Source organism: Manis pentadactyla, chromosome 10 (genome assembly GCF_030020395.1).
Source record: "Manis pentadactyla isolate mManPen7 chromosome 10, mManPen7.hap1, whole genome shotgun sequence".
NCBI classification, from domain to species: domain Eukaryota; kingdom Metazoa; phylum Chordata; class Mammalia; order Pholidota; family Manidae; genus Manis; species Manis pentadactyla.
In genome coordinates this window covers 87891653-87907763 of record NC_080028.1, presented here as the reverse complement: position 1 = coordinate 87907763, position 16111 = coordinate 87891653, and the positions used below count along the sequence as shown (strand labels likewise).

The 16111-nt window shown below is 37.7% G+C and overlaps 1 protein-coding gene across 8 annotated transcripts in view; it reads right to left on the bottom strand.

Annotated features, from left to right (window-relative positions):
• The window catches only part of LOC118923724 (S-adenosyl-L-methionine-dependent tRNA 4-demethylwyosine synthase TYW1), a 312259-nt gene that overhangs the window by 262589 nt on the left and 33559 nt on the right, over window positions 1–16111 (bottom strand). For 7 of the 8 annotated variants that reach the window (XM_036907895.2, XM_057487213.1, XM_057487212.1 and 4 more), the window contains one exon: window positions 10737–10859. The exons of the other annotated variant lie outside the window; for it this stretch is intronic. In XM_036907895.2, the coding sequence (XP_036763790.2) occupies window positions 10737–10859 (123 nt within the window). The remainder of the gene's footprint in view (window positions 1–10736; window positions 10860–16111) is intronic. 8 annotated transcript variants of the gene reach the window in all.

Sequence of the window (16111 nt, the reverse complement as noted above, 5' to 3'; positions counted from 1 at the left end):
TGGTTTAGTTTCATTTCATTCTTAGGTTGAAAGAAAAGATTTATTTTTGCCCCAGATTTAATGATTTTATGAGAGATTTTTTTAAGAGAAATCTTAAATAAACCAACTGCTTAAAGTTCATAAAATCCAAAATCATTTCATTTCAAAATATAGTTTTCTTTAGTGCTTTTTCACCAGTGCCCCCTAATGGACAGAAGATGAAAAAGTAAAGAAAAAATGCACCCACAAATTATTCCAAGCTCTTACACTGTCCACTTAAAATTTGATGAGACCAGACCTTAAGTGTTTCCAAAACACACTAAAAAAAAATGGTAATTATGTGTGGTGATGGATGTATTAACTTGACTGTGGTAATCACTTCACATTACACATCTTAAAAAGTCACACTTTACAAGACAATTTGGTACTGGCACAAGAACAGACTCATGGACCAGTGGAACAGGATAGAGAGTCCAGATATAAACTCAAGCATATATGGTCAATTAATATACGATAAAGGAGCCATGGATATACAATGGGGAAATGACAGCCTCTTCAACAGCCGGTGCTGGCAAAACTGGACAACTACATGTAAGAGAATGAAACTGGATTACTGTCTAAGCCCATACACAAAAGTAAACTCAAAATGGATCAAAGACATGAAGGTAAGTCATGAAACCATAAAACTCTTACAAGAAAATGCAGGCAAAAATCTCTTGGACATAAATATGAGCAACTTCTTCATGAACAAACATATCTCCCTGGGCAAGGGAAACAAAAGCAAAAATGAAAAAGTGCAATTATATCAAACTAAAAAGCTTCTGTACAGCAAAGGATACCATCAGTAGAATAAAAAGACATCCTACAGTATGGGACATATATTCATAAATGACATATCTGATAAGGGGTAGACATCCAAATTATATAAAGAGCTCATGCACCTCAACAAACAAAAAGCAAAGAATCCAATTAAGAAATGGGCAGAGGAGCTGGACAGTTCTCCAAAGAAGAAATTCAGATAGCCAACAGACACATGAAAAAATGCTCCACATCGCTAGCCATCAGAGAAATGCAAATTAAAACCACAATGAGATATCACCTCACATCAGTTAGGATGGCCAACATCCAAAAGACAAACAACAACAAATGTTGGCGAGGTTGTGGAGAAAGGGGAACCCTCCTACACTGCTGGTGGGAATATAAACTAGTTCGACCATTGCGGAAAGCAGTATGGAGGTTCCTCAAAAAACTAAAAATAGAAATACCATTTGACCCAGAAATTCCACTCCTAGGAATTTACCCTAAGAATGGAGCAGCCCAGTTTGAAAAAGACATATGCACCCCTATGTTTATCGCAGCACTATTTACAATAGCCAAGAAATGGAAGCAACCTAAGTGTCCAGCAGTAGATGAATGGATAAAGAAGATGTGGTACATACACACAATGGAATATTATTCAGCCATAAGGAGAAAACAAATCCTACCATTTGCAACAACATGGATGGAGCTAGAGGGTATTATGTTCAGTCAAATCAGCCAGGCAGAGAAAGACAAGTATCAAATGATTTCACTTATCTGTGGAGTGTAACAACAAAGCAAAAACTGAAGGAACAAAACAGCAGCAGACTCACAGAACCCAAGAATGGACTAACAGTTACCAAAGGGAAAGGGACTGGGAAGGGTGGGTGGGAAGGGAGGGATAAGGGGGAAAATGGGGCATTACTATTAGCACACATAATGTGGGGGGGGGACCACAGGCAAGGCAGTATATACAGAGAAGACAAGTAGTGATTCTATAGCATCTTACTACGCTGATGGACAATAACTGTAATGGGGTATGTGGGGGGAACTTGATAATGGGGGGGAGTCTAGTAACCATAATGTTGTTAAAGTAATTGTACATTAGTGATATCAAAATTAAAAGAAAAAAAGTCACACTCTACAACCTATATATAAAAAAAAATTTTTGGTATCATTAATCTACAATTACATGAGTGACATTATGGTTTCTAGACTCCCCCCATCATCAAGTCCCCACCACATACCCCATTACAGTCACTGTCCATCAGCGTAGTAAGATGGTGTAGAATCACTACTTGTCTTCTCTATAATTTTTGTCTATCATACCTCGAAAAAATTAGAAAAAAATTATTCTAAACTCTTCACCCACTACAAGTAGAGCTTTATATATGTTCTCTTAACTGGGTAGGAAAATCCGGACATCTTTTTAAATCTATCTTATGAACTAAAATTTATCTTGTTTTACAACAATTTCACCACTGAAAATTACTCAGGTTTTTAATTAAGAGCCATAAAATTATACATTTACTTTGGCCCAGTATATCAATTTGGAAAAATATAACCTAAGAAATCATTAATACATTTTCTTAAAGTAAAAAGGGTCTCAGCCAGTTCCAATTATCAAAGCAGAAAACCTGAAGCAAACTAAATGATCAACTCTAGCAAAATGTCTAAGCAAACTTACTTCTCATTTTGGCATCTATCAGGTTTTCAGAAATTATTAAACCTGTTTTCAAGTACATGTTCTCACTGACTCACAACAACTCTGCGAGGAGAGCAGAGGTTGCAGTCCATGTTTCTTACACAAGAGGATTAAGGCTAGGGAAGGTTAAGCTGCAACCCTTAGATCACCTAGCTACACACTGGCTAGCTAGCCAGGCCCTGAACCTACATTCCACACACTTGTTGTTCTTAATAGCTCCTCTGCCATGGTTTCTAAAATTCAAAAGCTACTAAAAATGACAGAGACAACACCAACAAATGGAGGTATTAGGAAATATGTAACAAAATGTTGCACAATAGGAAAAATAGGTTAGTAATTATAAATTCAGAAAGTAATTGTGGCTACTAATTCAGTTTTATATTCATTAGACTATTTTTTTAGTTGTAAGCTTACAAAAGAAGCCAAACAACCCAATATAAAAATGGATACAGGGAAGTATGTAATAAAGAATTTGACCCTGCCTAAAAAGAAGTCTGGCCTTTGTCCAGTTTGTGGAAAGGAACCTCTAAACTCTTGGAATTTACCAAGTGATAGCTATATCTCTGTTATTCATGGTGGAACCCTCAGAAGGCACTTCAGTTTATGCTAATGAGGTGACTCATGCCAAACTGAAGGGGTAAGAGTTCAACCACTTGGGCACTCAAGTCAATCAGACATGCCTAACTAAAGAAGCCCCAGTCAAAACGCAGGGCACTGAAGCTCAAGTGAGCTTCCCAGCTTGGCAATACTTCATGTGCACTGTCACACATGGACACTGGGAGTGTTAACATGGCCTGAGAACAGCGAATGAATGCTTTCCAGTCACTGCCTCGATGCTCTATTCCTTTGGTTGATTTTCTGTACCCCTTCCCAGCAACAAACTTCACCCATGAAAATAACATCTGTCAGTGAATTCCATAAATATTTTTAGCAAATTATCAAACCAGGGGTGGTGGGGGTGGGGTAGGAACCCCCTTGAACTTGCAGTTGGTGTCAGAAGTAAAAGCAGTCTTGAGGACCATCCCCTAACAAACTTTGTAGTCTGTCTAACTCTAGATAGACAGAAAGAGATGGATCACAGAAGGAAAAACACATTTAATCTCACTCAAAATTAAAGAAATGCAAATTAAAATCAGGTTATTATTTTTCATCTTTTGGGGAGGCAAGATTTAAAAGAGTGATAACATCCAGGGGTTGGCCAGGGTATAGAGAACTAGGCATTATCATCTCTCTCGCGCACTCTAAGAAGAAATAAAATTGTTTTTAATTTTTTTACAGGGTAATCTGAAAGTATCTATCAAAACTACAAAATTCCCTTTGATTCAGAAATTTCAATTTTAGTAATTTATTATGAGTTAAATTTACAATGGCTACAAAAAATATAGGAGCAAGTATGCTCATTATAGAAATTAGAAAACACCTAAATGCTAATCATCAGGTGTCAAATAAATTATGGGACATAATTATGGACTACTACATAAACCCTAAAATGAATTAGGTAGATCTACATGATAGAACTGGAAAGTTATCATGTTATATAAAAAAGCAACATGTATACTTCGAGTACAAAATGATCCCATCTGTTTAGCCACAAAAAAAAAGTTATAACAGAATGCAGGTATTTGTAAAAGCAATAAATTACCTGGAAGAACACTGCCAAACTGTAAACTGTGGTTACCTTTAAAAAGAAGATTTAGGAAGAACGGGGACAGGGGCCCATATTCCTTGAATGCTTTAAATGTATGTAAACAGGGTATTAAATTAAGTGAAACTCCAAAGACAGGGTCCGATCAAGTCATAAATGTACAAATGAAATATCTGATAACCAGTTTAACAACTTTAAAAATGCCTTCCTCACATCAAGGATATGAAAAGGCAGGGAGTATGGAGACTAGGAGAGAGGATTTTTGAACATTTCTTTGGAGAATGTTGGTACAGTAATTTTGAGTTTCCCCTCCACCTCAAATGGAGACAGGTTGGCAAGGTAGGTGCCTGCCTCTCACCTCAAGTCCCAGGAGAGAGACTCCAAAGGGGCCCCAAAGAAGCTGCTTTGTCTCTCCTGCACTCAGCGAACATCACAGAATGGTGTATGACTCCTGCCCAGGAAATCCAGGCAGCAAAAGGACTGATCAGTCACTGTAGCAAGTGAGCATCGATGCTGGGTAGGAACAGGCCTGTCCTTACAGAATAAAGAACTCAGGATCCCTTGGGAGTGTGATGGGGTATAGCAGCTCTTAGATCCTGACCAAGTGGGCAACTAGAGAGAAGAACAGATGACAGACCTGGAAAGAGAGGCAGCCAGTGGTACAGGACTCAGCAGAAGGAGCAATGGCAACCAGAAGCACACTTGTCAGACAGAGTATATACTTGTTCAGTGCAAGGGACCAGCTCAGGAGACAGTCATGGACCATGTCTAAAGAAATGATAAAAATGCTGCCTGGAAGAAGAGCCAACTTTAAATACCTGACAAGAGAGAGAGAGCACCAAGGCATCATATAACAATGTCAAGGAAGAAGTTTCCAACTCCTCTCTCTCCTGCCTCCCCACCTTCCAGGCCCCAAAACCCATGGAAATCCAAAATACAGAAGGCAAATAGACCAGAAAGTAGACAATAAGGGAGGAGTTTCACCCCTTTGAATTAAATTGGAAACGTTGACTTAATTTATTTAGTATTACTTAGTTTTACACAGGACTGAACATTTTACTGCCAAATTAAGACTTTGTGCTTTCAAGTGCCCATAACACTTCATTACCAAAAATGACCAGAAAAGTCATAGTCTGCCAGTGCTTTCATCCCAACACAGAGTAAGAGATCTCCCTCCTTTGCAGGTTATAAGAGACAATAAAACACAAAGCAGTTTTTTTAACTTCTCAAAAGTAATTCTTGCTATAACATGGGCTATACCAGTATTTATTACTTTTAGAAAATTTTTCTTTAAGATTTTTAAACCAGGTTATAAAAACTATCTGAGAGTATGGCAACATCTTTATAAGAGATTATAGAGAGTTAGGTGCATAGAAACAAAACTGAAACAAATACTCCAAATACTAACAGCAAATTTTTCTGTGGAGATAGAATTATTGGTAGGTTTTGGCCCTTTCTATATTTTCTAAATTTTCATTATTACAAGTATGTTAATTTACAGTGAAAAAAATGTTAACTAAGTATGGGTAAAATTGCAATATTTCCAGAATCCCCTGCCTGGCCTTATCAATAGGTGTTTCTTCCTGGCCTCTGGTGGAGAGAAGCTGTTCTCTCCTCTCTGTTACAGTAACTGGTCTGGTATCTGTGAGTCACTAGGGATTTGCTCACAGAGTTCCTGCTGGAAAGGGTGGTGGGGAAGAGAGCAAGCACCAGGTAGGGGGAGACAGGGAAGTGAGAGCAGCAGCCAGGCCTCATCATGAGCAATAAATGAGTTTCTCCCACTCTAGCGTTCCCTTAGGTTGATTTTGGTTACACCAGCTTATTTGCCCCACTCCAGGATCACTGCTTCCCCCTAGAGCTACACTAGACAAAATTAAATCAATGTTAAATTTGGTTCCTTAAATCACCATTTGTTATGAGGCCACCCAGAGTATAAAATTAGAGGGCCCTCACAGTTTATGCAAGGAAGATCTTAAGACCTTATATAATTCAAAACTAGTCATTCACCAGCTAGACCTACCAAAAATTGGAAGATATTCTCACATGGTAATATCATAAATAGTTTATAATTCAGTTGATAGCAGTTTTTTGTTTTCTTGGGAGCATGGAGGGAAAGTTTTTCTCCCGTATTTTTTATTTCAAACCCTCAGAAAAATTGAAAGGTACAATAAAGATCTACATTCCCTGTACCTAGATTTGCCACTTTTGATCATTATCCATCCATCCATCGAGGTATGCCCACATGCACACACACACACACACACACACACACGTATGATACACATGTATGCATGTATATTGTGTATTAAATTATTATGAGTTAAATTTACTTTTGAAATGAGTAATACACTTTTGAAAGTATGTTGCAGACAAGGTGAGACTTCACCCTTAAAATCCTGCAGAATTCATTTCCAAAAAAAAGCATGATCCTACAGAACTACAATACATTACAACAAAGAAAATTAACAAAACTCCAATATTATATTATCTAATAAAAAATCCATTTCAAATATCCTCAAATGTCCAGACAATGGCCTTTTCTTTTTTACTCAAGATTAAAGTTTATACAATGCATCTGTTATATTCCATTAGTCTTTTTAAATGTTATACAGTCCCCACCCCATGTTTTATTGTTATTGTTTATGACATTGACTCTTTAAAGAGCCTGGCCAGTTGTTTCAGACTCCCACATTTGGGATTGTCTGATTGCTTCCCCCTGATTAGATTCAAGTCAAACATTTTTGACACAGAACTACACAGATGATGTTGTATGTATCTTGCTACACTTTGTATCAGGAGGAACAAAGTTTTAATACAAATGATGATGTTAAATTTAATTGTTTGATATGGGTGGGAATCAACTCATCACTCTATCTGTAAAGGGATATCTTTTCTTTTGTAATTAATAAACTGTGGGGTACTTTTTCCCCCATAGATTTACTTTTTGGTTTGGTGTCTCATATTTTGAGACTATGTAACTATCTGTCCCCAAAAGACATTTGACCCAATCCTCGCTTAAATCAATTCTTACACTGAAGATTGCAAATACATGATTTCTAATTCTGTCATACCTTCTATATTTATTATCTGGAACCTGTAAAGATTTTCTCCTGTGCCTCCCTTTGTTTGAGTAGCACAAAAATCAATTTTGTTTTTAATTTGATGTAATACAATCCATTATGTTCATTATATAATCATTCTGTTAATACATCATGCTCAAATTGTCCCAAATTTGGCCCATAGAAAACTTTTCAAGCTGGTTCCTACATTCTTTTGACAAGTCTCCATCAGTCACTGAGGACCTACTCACTCAACAAGATATTCCAGGGATACCTTGTTCCAACCCTGGAATTAGCCATTTCTCTTAAGAAGCCATGGTTCCATTTAGTGGGGAATGATATTTAGAAAATAAGATCTGAGGGCTTCCTATGCTTGTTTCTACATCTACAGCATAATAAAGAATGTATCTGGTCTTTGTCCCCACTTCCTGACAGAACTTCAAAAAGCCTTGGCACTTCTAAACACTGCAAGTCTTTGTTGTACAAATGAGGTGATTCACAGTGGCCCCTACAGAGCTTCAGGATGCATGCTGGTCACCAGTTAGACCGACTGCATAATGCAATTTGGGCCAGTCTGGATCACCAGGGACAGGAGCAGGAGCGATCATTGGCTGGAGATTGAGTTCAATCATGTAGCCAATGATCTAATCATTATGTTTACATAATGAAACGCCAATAAAAATTATGGATGGTAAAGCTCAATAGAGCTTTCTAGTTAGTGAATACATTGATGTGGTAGGAGAGTGATGTACCCAGATTCCATGAGAAGAGAGCACAGAAACTCTGGGTCTCTACCCCACAACTCCACTCCCAAGACCTTGTCCCATGCATCTTTTCCATTTGGCTGTTTCTAATTTATATCCTTTATATTAAAACTGTAATTGTAAACATAGTGCTTTCAGTGAGTTCTGGGTCCTTCTAGGTCATTCATGGAAACTGAGGGAGTCATGAGAACTGTGGGATTTATAACCAGCTGATCAAAAGTACAGGTGGCCCCCAAGACTTTCAGCTGCCATCTGAAATGGGGGCAGTCTTTGCAGGCCTGTGCCCTAAACCTGTGGAGCCTGATGCTAACTCCAAGTAGTTAGTGTCAGAATTGAACTGAACTGCAGATCATTTGAACTGAACTTGGGTATTTGTTGGTGTCAGAATATGAAAGGCTCTTTCCATGAACACAGCTTCAAAATACTGTTTATACACACATACACACACACACACATACACACACACACACACACACACACACACACTCTTAAATTACACATTTGCAAATATAAATGACAGTAAGTAAACATTTCTTAAAATCTTAAGTTCATATCAACCTCCAAATCAAATCCACCACCACCTGGAAATCACATAAATGCATACGGATCCACCTTATTTTTCACAGCTGCATAACAATATTATATTGTATAGACATGATCATGCTTTTTTCAACCAGTATCTGACAGTTAGTTGTTTGCTATATATACTGCAAGGCACACCCTTGTGAAGATGCTGCTTTATATTTGTGAAGATGTATTAAGGCAAATTTACACAACTGGGCCTGCCAGATCATGAGTAAATCCATGTGAATTTGTTAAAGACTACCAAAAAGCCCTCCATACAGGTTACACCATTCTGGATTCACATTATGGTGTGAATGCCTGCTTCCCCTGAGCTTCTCCAACTGTGTGTGCTGCCCAACTTTTGAATGTTTACTATTTTGATAGGTGAGAAATGTATGTCAGTATAATTTAAATTTGCATGTCCTTTATTATAAGTGAATCTGAGTATTTTTCGTATGTTTAATGTCTATAGAGCTTTTCTGAGACTTGCCTATTCATGTGTTTGCCCATTTTTTTCTATTAGGGTTTAGGTCTTTTTCTTTTCTTTCAATACCTAAGAATGCTTTTATAGTAGAAAAATTAACCCTTTCTTTATGAGATGTGGGCAAATATTTTGCCTCACTTTATCATCTCTTTTTTTTCACTTATAGCCATACAAATCTTTTTAAAAAGCACTGGTAAATTCAATCTTTTATTGCTTCCAGATTTTTGAATCACACAGAAAATCTTTATTCAAGTTATAAAGCAATGCATCTAATTCTATTATTTATATAGTTTTTCAACATTTAGGTTTCTGACCCAATAAGGTACAGAGCCAATTTTATCTTTTCACAAGTAGCTATCTAGTTGTCAATACCATTTTTCTTAAAAGTATATTGCCCTCCTGGAGAAAAGAGATGCCACCTTTATCATATATGAAAATCCCATATATTCTTGGGTTTATTCCTGGAATTTTATTGTTGCATTGGTCTGTCTGCCTCACCAGGAACCAAAACCACAGTTTTTGTTACAAATGCCTTGTAGTAAGTTTCAATATCTAGTAGGGCTAATCTTTCTCAAGAATCAACCAATCCATTCATGTGAAACCTTCATAAGAGTGTATATCAAGGATACCTAATTAAAAAAAAAAAAAGAATCAACCAATCCAGCTCTAGAAAAAAAGAAAAAAAAAAAACAATTTACTGGGAGTTTTTAATGGGATTACATCAAACTTTACAACTGTCATATCTAAAACCATATCTAAAAACAAGGGATGGCTTTTCATTTGTTCAAGGCACTTTTATATCTTTCAGGAATGTTTTAAAATTTTCTTCACATAGATTTATGATCTTTATTTTTAAATTTATTCCTATGTACTTATTTATTTTTTATGTGGCTGTTGTAAATGGAGTCTTCTCGTCCACCATAGCTTCTAACTGGTTATTCTTTGTAAACATAAAAGCTATTGACTTTTTACTTTTTTATATCCTGCTACCTTACTGAATTCTCTCATTTGAGTTTGTGTTAATTTTATCATTGACTTTCTTGGACTTTTCCATAGTTCACTTCTTTTGTTTCTAAGACCTGTGCATGTGATACATTTTTAGTTTAGGATATTCTCATTTCCCAAAACTCACACTTAAATTGAGATTATGTATTTTTACATTATTGTATATATTATAATATTTCAATTTTTGAACATTGGTATCTGCATAAAATCCTACTATACTGCACATTCTCACATTCTTCTAGTCACTGAGTCAATGACAATCCAGACCATCATTCCCTAGATTCCTTAGGGCCCCACATACGCTGATCTCAAACAACTACCGACCAAGCTGCCAACCGTAAACCCAGCACCACTCAGTGTCTAAGACAGGAAAGCAATTTTACAGGAGAGTCTCACTTGGACAACACTAGTCAATCTCACCATGCTGTCCAGCACTGAATGCAGTCCCTCAAACCATCTATCCCTTCCTCAGTTCTTGTCCTAAAATTTTCTGCCATCCTACTACAAGCTCGTTTTCACAAGGCCTTGGAGGGAAGATTTTCACAAAGCTCATGAAAAAAAATGGCAAAGAAACATAAAACTCTCAAGACAGAAGGCAAAGAAATAAAACCGTCTAATGGTCTCAGTTAGACTACACACCAATACAGAATACTAGATGTGAACCAACTGCAGGATCCAAATGCACTATTTCCCAAAAGTGAATATAGCATTTTTAAAGGTAAAAAGAAAGTACCTTTTCTTTCTTTGCACAGTTCATGATTTTGCCAAGGTCCTCAACATCGATGACAGAACTTGAACTCTGATGGTCCTCAGTTCCAGACTCTTCCTCACTGGTGCTCTCAAAGGGTTCTTCCTCCTGGAACATCAATGCTTCAGAAATACATTGTTCAAAGTAGCAAATCATCTAAAACTCCCTCCCAAACTGTGAGTTCACTGGATGGATTTGAGATATTTTTAGGCTAGAGGTCAGCAAACTATGGCCCACAGACCAAACAAATACAGCCAGCCTCAGCCAAATCTAAAGGCACTCATTTACACATTACCTATGCTACCTTCTTGCTGCAATGGTAGAATTGATAGTTACAACAGAAACCAAATGGCTCACAAAGCTGAAAATATTTACCAGCTGGCCCTTTACAGAAAGTTTTCTGAACTCTGTTTTAGACAAAGAACCAACCAGACTTAGTAACTAAATTAAATGAAGGAATGAGGAAAAGGAAGGAGCCAAGCATGGCTCTTATGTTTTGTTTTTTTTTAAGGAATTGAGATGGTGTTGGCTTTAGTCAGATGAGAAAGACTTGGGGAGAAATAGATTGGCAGAGTGGAGAAAAAGCCCCATTTTGAATTCATGAGTATGAGATGCCTTAGGCATCCAGAGATTTTAAAGTGCAACTGCATATATGAGAAAAAAATTCAGGGAATAGGATAGAGCTGGAATATAAAACTAGGAATAACTGGCATAGAGACAGTATTTAAAGCCATGAAGCTAGAGAAGATCATCAACAAAGAAAAGAACCTAGCACCACACCTGGAATCTGTCCAATATGTAGAGGTTAGATAAAGGAAGAGACCCCAAGTGAAAAAGGAAGAAAAACATGAGAATGGTGTCATGAAAGTCAGAAGAGAGTGATTCAAAGGAGACAATGATGACAAATGCTATTGAGAGGTCAAGTAAACTGAAGGCAGAGACACATCCACAGGGCTTGACAACATGAAGTTCCTCAGACATAGTAAAGAACAGCCTGAGTGAGGTAGAGAGTCAAACTGGAGCAGATGAGAGTCAATTGGAACTTCGGCTCCCAGCTGTAGGGTGGACTACACTGAACACCTCTCCTGAAGAAAATAACTGAAAGTGAATAATATTGCATTTTAAAAGCATAATTTTAAATGTATCATTGAGTTGGAAAAAATGTAGGGACTCCAAAGAGGAAAAATATGAACTAAAAAGGGAATCCTAGGAGGGTAAGTGAGAGACGGAAGTGAAAGTATCTGCTGAGCTTTGGAGAACCTATTTTGACTTCTGGACAGGACAACAGAAGAGCAGGTAAAGTTGAGGAGGTGATACCAGGAGGAGACTCTAAAACAGAAGACCAGAGTCAAAGCTGGGACAACACAAGTCAGCATCTTTGGTGTAAAGGTAAACTAGAAATAAACATTCTGTGCAAGAGGAGAAAGCAAAAAAGATGGGCAGACAATCTGGAGGAGGAAGAACAGAGCAAAGGACAGATGGTTAGAGGATTTTATTCAGAGGTTCTAAAGTTTCTCACGTGTGGAGAAGGAAGACTATAGAATAAAAATTCAGAAATTAAACTGAAGTTCCCAAATGCAACATTTAACTAAAAGACAATGGACCAATGTCTTCAATTTTCTGAAAGAATTACTCCCATCTACAATTCTATACTCAGCCGAAGCATCACTCAAGCATGAAGGATCATAAAGATATGCAGATATGAAAATTCTGATAATTTACTTCCAAAATACCCTTGCTCAGGGAGCTACTAGAGAATGTGGTCCAAAACACAAGAGTCAACCAAGAAATAAGAAAATAGGTGACACCAGAATCAGGGAACCCAACCCAATAAGCTAGTGAAAGGAAAGTTGTGCATCAAAGTAGATGGAAGACATGGACAGCAGCCATTCCAATATGGGATGAAAGGGGATTCACAAGTAATCAACAAAAACCACAGAATACTGAAAAACAATTTTCACTTTAATATTAGAGTTTTAGAAGGATTTACTAATGGTAATAATGAAATCAAAGTGGATGTAGTGATTATCTTAAAGGAAATAAATATCTAAGAATGAAAATGTAATAATGCAGCATATAGGACAGGTGAGAATTTGTACACAATCACAATAATGAAACAAAAAATAAGAGTTTAACCAGAAAGTGTGACGAAGGGAAGTGACACTCTGTGTGTGTGTGTGCGCACGCGCATATGATTTTGAATTTTTTTTTTAATCAAGAAATAGCAGGAAGGGCCTATTATTTAAGAATACAGAGGTAAATGATGAAAAGCTAAAAGAATTAAAAGTGATTGCCTTGGGAAAATAAGAATTAGATAGACTGAGGCAAGAAGGTACAGTTTTTATTTTTAAGACTAAAGGTACTGAGTTTTTAAATGAACAAATGTTACTTTTGTTTTTTTTTAATTTAACTTAAATTTTTTAAATATTAAGAACTAAGAGCGATATGAGCAAAAATGTGGCAGAGTGGGTAAGTCCAAAGGCCCATTCCCTCACAGGAACACCTAAAAATTAAGCAAAAACCAACACATTCAACTTTGTCAGGATTCTGGGAATTAGTCAAAAGGCTTACAAGAACCAACTAAACACAGAATCAAGAAAAAACGAACTTAAAAATGGCATTCAAGAAAATTTGTCACAACAGTAGCTAACCACAAGCTAAAGAAAGATTTCAAAGACCATGCATAACAACAGATACAGTCTTACAAAAATAGTTTTTAAAAGTCACTAACCAAATAAGCAAGTACAACCCATGGCAACCTACAAAAGGGGAAAGAATTTGATTTCTAGAGTTAGCACACTGCAAGTTTCAACAAAACATATGAAGCATGAAAAGAAAAGGTACGGCCTAATCACAGGAGAAATTAATGGACATTATCACTGAGAAAACACAGACATAATAAAGACTAAGTCAATTGTCTTAAATATGCTCAAAGAGCTAAAGGAAACCAAGGGCAAAAGGCTGATGGAAACCAGAAGAACAATGTCTCAACAAATAGAGTGTATCAAAACAGACAAAGAAATTATAAAAAGGAAATTCTTCAGCTGAAAAGTATAATAACCAAACTAAAAATTTGACTAGAGGGTTTCAATAGCAGATTTGAGCAGGCAGAAAATCAGAAAATGTGAACATAAATCAGGTGAAACTGGCCAGTCTGAAAAATAAAGAGTCTAAGAAAGACACCATCAAGTGTACCAACATGTATGAAAAGGGAGCCCCAGAAGGAGAGGAAAGAACAGAAAGAATATTTGAAGAAAAACATGGCAGAAAATGTACCAAATTTGATGATAGACATGAATCTACACATCCAAGAAACTCAATGAACTGGAAGAAGGTTAAATTCAAAGAGAACCAAACCAAAACACATTATAATCAAGACAATGACAAAGAAAGAATCTTGAAAGCAGCAAGAGAGATGGAACACATCTTATACAAGGGATCTTCAATAAGATAAGATCAGCAGCTGATTCTCATCAGGGATCTTAGAGGTCAGAAGGCAGAGGGATAACATATTTAAACCACTGAAAGAAAAACTATCAACAAAGAATTCTATGTCCAGCAAAGCCATCCTTCAAAGCTAAAAGGGAAACGGAGACATTCTTAGGTAAACAAGAACTGAAGAAGTTCATTACCAGTAGAACTGCCCTACAAGAAGTGTTAAAAAGTCCTTCAGAAAGAAATAAAAAGGTCACCTGATAGTGACTCAAAGCTTCAAATAAAATTATTTTATTTGAAGAAATAAAGAACACTGGTAAAGATAACTACACAGGAAAATACAAAAGCCAGTATTATTCTATTTTTGGTTTGTAGTTCCTCTTTTTTTTTCTTTAATTAAAAGACAAATTTAACAGACAAATGCTTAAAACAACTATAAATCCATGCTAATTGGTACCATGTAAAAACTTGTGATTTGTGACAACAATAACATAGAAGGGAAGGGACAACACTGAATAAGAGCAGTTATATACTAAGGTGGCATAAATTCAAACAGGGTACTATAAGTTAAAGAGGTTAACAGCAATCTCCAGGTTAAAAACTAAAAAGTAAACAGAAAGGGCAGAGCAAAGATGGCAGCGTGAGTAGAGGAGTGGAAATCTCCTCCCAAAACCATATATATTTTTGAAAACTCAACAAACACAACTATCCCTAAAAGAGAGACCAGAAGATAAAGGACAACATCCAGGCTACCTCTACACCTGTGAGAACCCAGAACCTTGCAAACTGTGCAAGATACAAGCCACGGCCCGGCAGGACCCAAGCACCCCTCACCCCAGATCCCGGCGGGAGGAGAGGAGTCGGAGCAGGGAGGGAGCGGGAGCCCAGGATTGCTGAACACCCAGCCCTAGCCATCCGCACTGGTGCACAGACACACAGTGCGTGCAGTGCTGGATACTAGGGAAACAGAACAGTAAAACCTGCAAGTGGGTCCCTGCAGCCGGGACCCCTGGGACAAAGAAAAGCGAGTGCTTTCTGAAAGACATAAAGGGACAGGGACCTAACAGCTGGACGGAAACGTCCCAGGACACTTAGCACAGCAGTTGGGAATCCTGGGGAACTCCAGGCGCCCTAACCCCCTGGACAGCAGTACAGCTCGGAGGCCCATCACGGAGATAAATAGCCTCCCGCCCGTTTCCCCTCCGATGCCACTCCGCCATAGTGGAGCAGAGGCCTGAGACAGCAGGGCAGAGCTTATTTCACAGCCGCCAGGCAATAATTAGAAACCCCATCTGCACACAGATGCCCAGCACAACCCTCTAGGGGTCACTCTTCTCCCAGGAGAAGAAAGCCACAAACCAGCAAGAAGGGACGTTCTCCCAGCCAACATATGCACCAGCTTCCCACAACTACCTCTATCGCCATGAAAAGGCTGAAGAATTTGATACAGACCAGACTAACCCAGACATCCTCCCCTGAGAAGGAATCTGGGGAGGTAGACCTAACCAATCTCCCTGATAAAGAATTCAAAATAAAGGTCATAACCATGCTGATGGAGCTGCAGAGAAATATGCAAGAGCTAAGGGATGACGTCCGGAAGGACATTACAGAAATGAAACAATCTCTGGAAGGATTTATACGCAGAATGGATAAGATGCAAGAGGCCATTGATGGTATAGAAACCAGAGAACAGGAACGCATAGAAGCTGATGCAGAGAGAGATCTCTGCAAAAGGATCTCCAGGAATGAAACAATATTAAGAAAACTGAGTGACCAATCCAAATGGAAAAATATTCGCATTATAGGGGTACCAGAAGAAGAAGAGAGAGAAATAGGGATAGAAAGTGTATTTGAAGAAATAATTGCTGAAAACTTCCCCAAACTGGGAGAGGAAATAACCGATCAGACCACGGAAGTACACACAA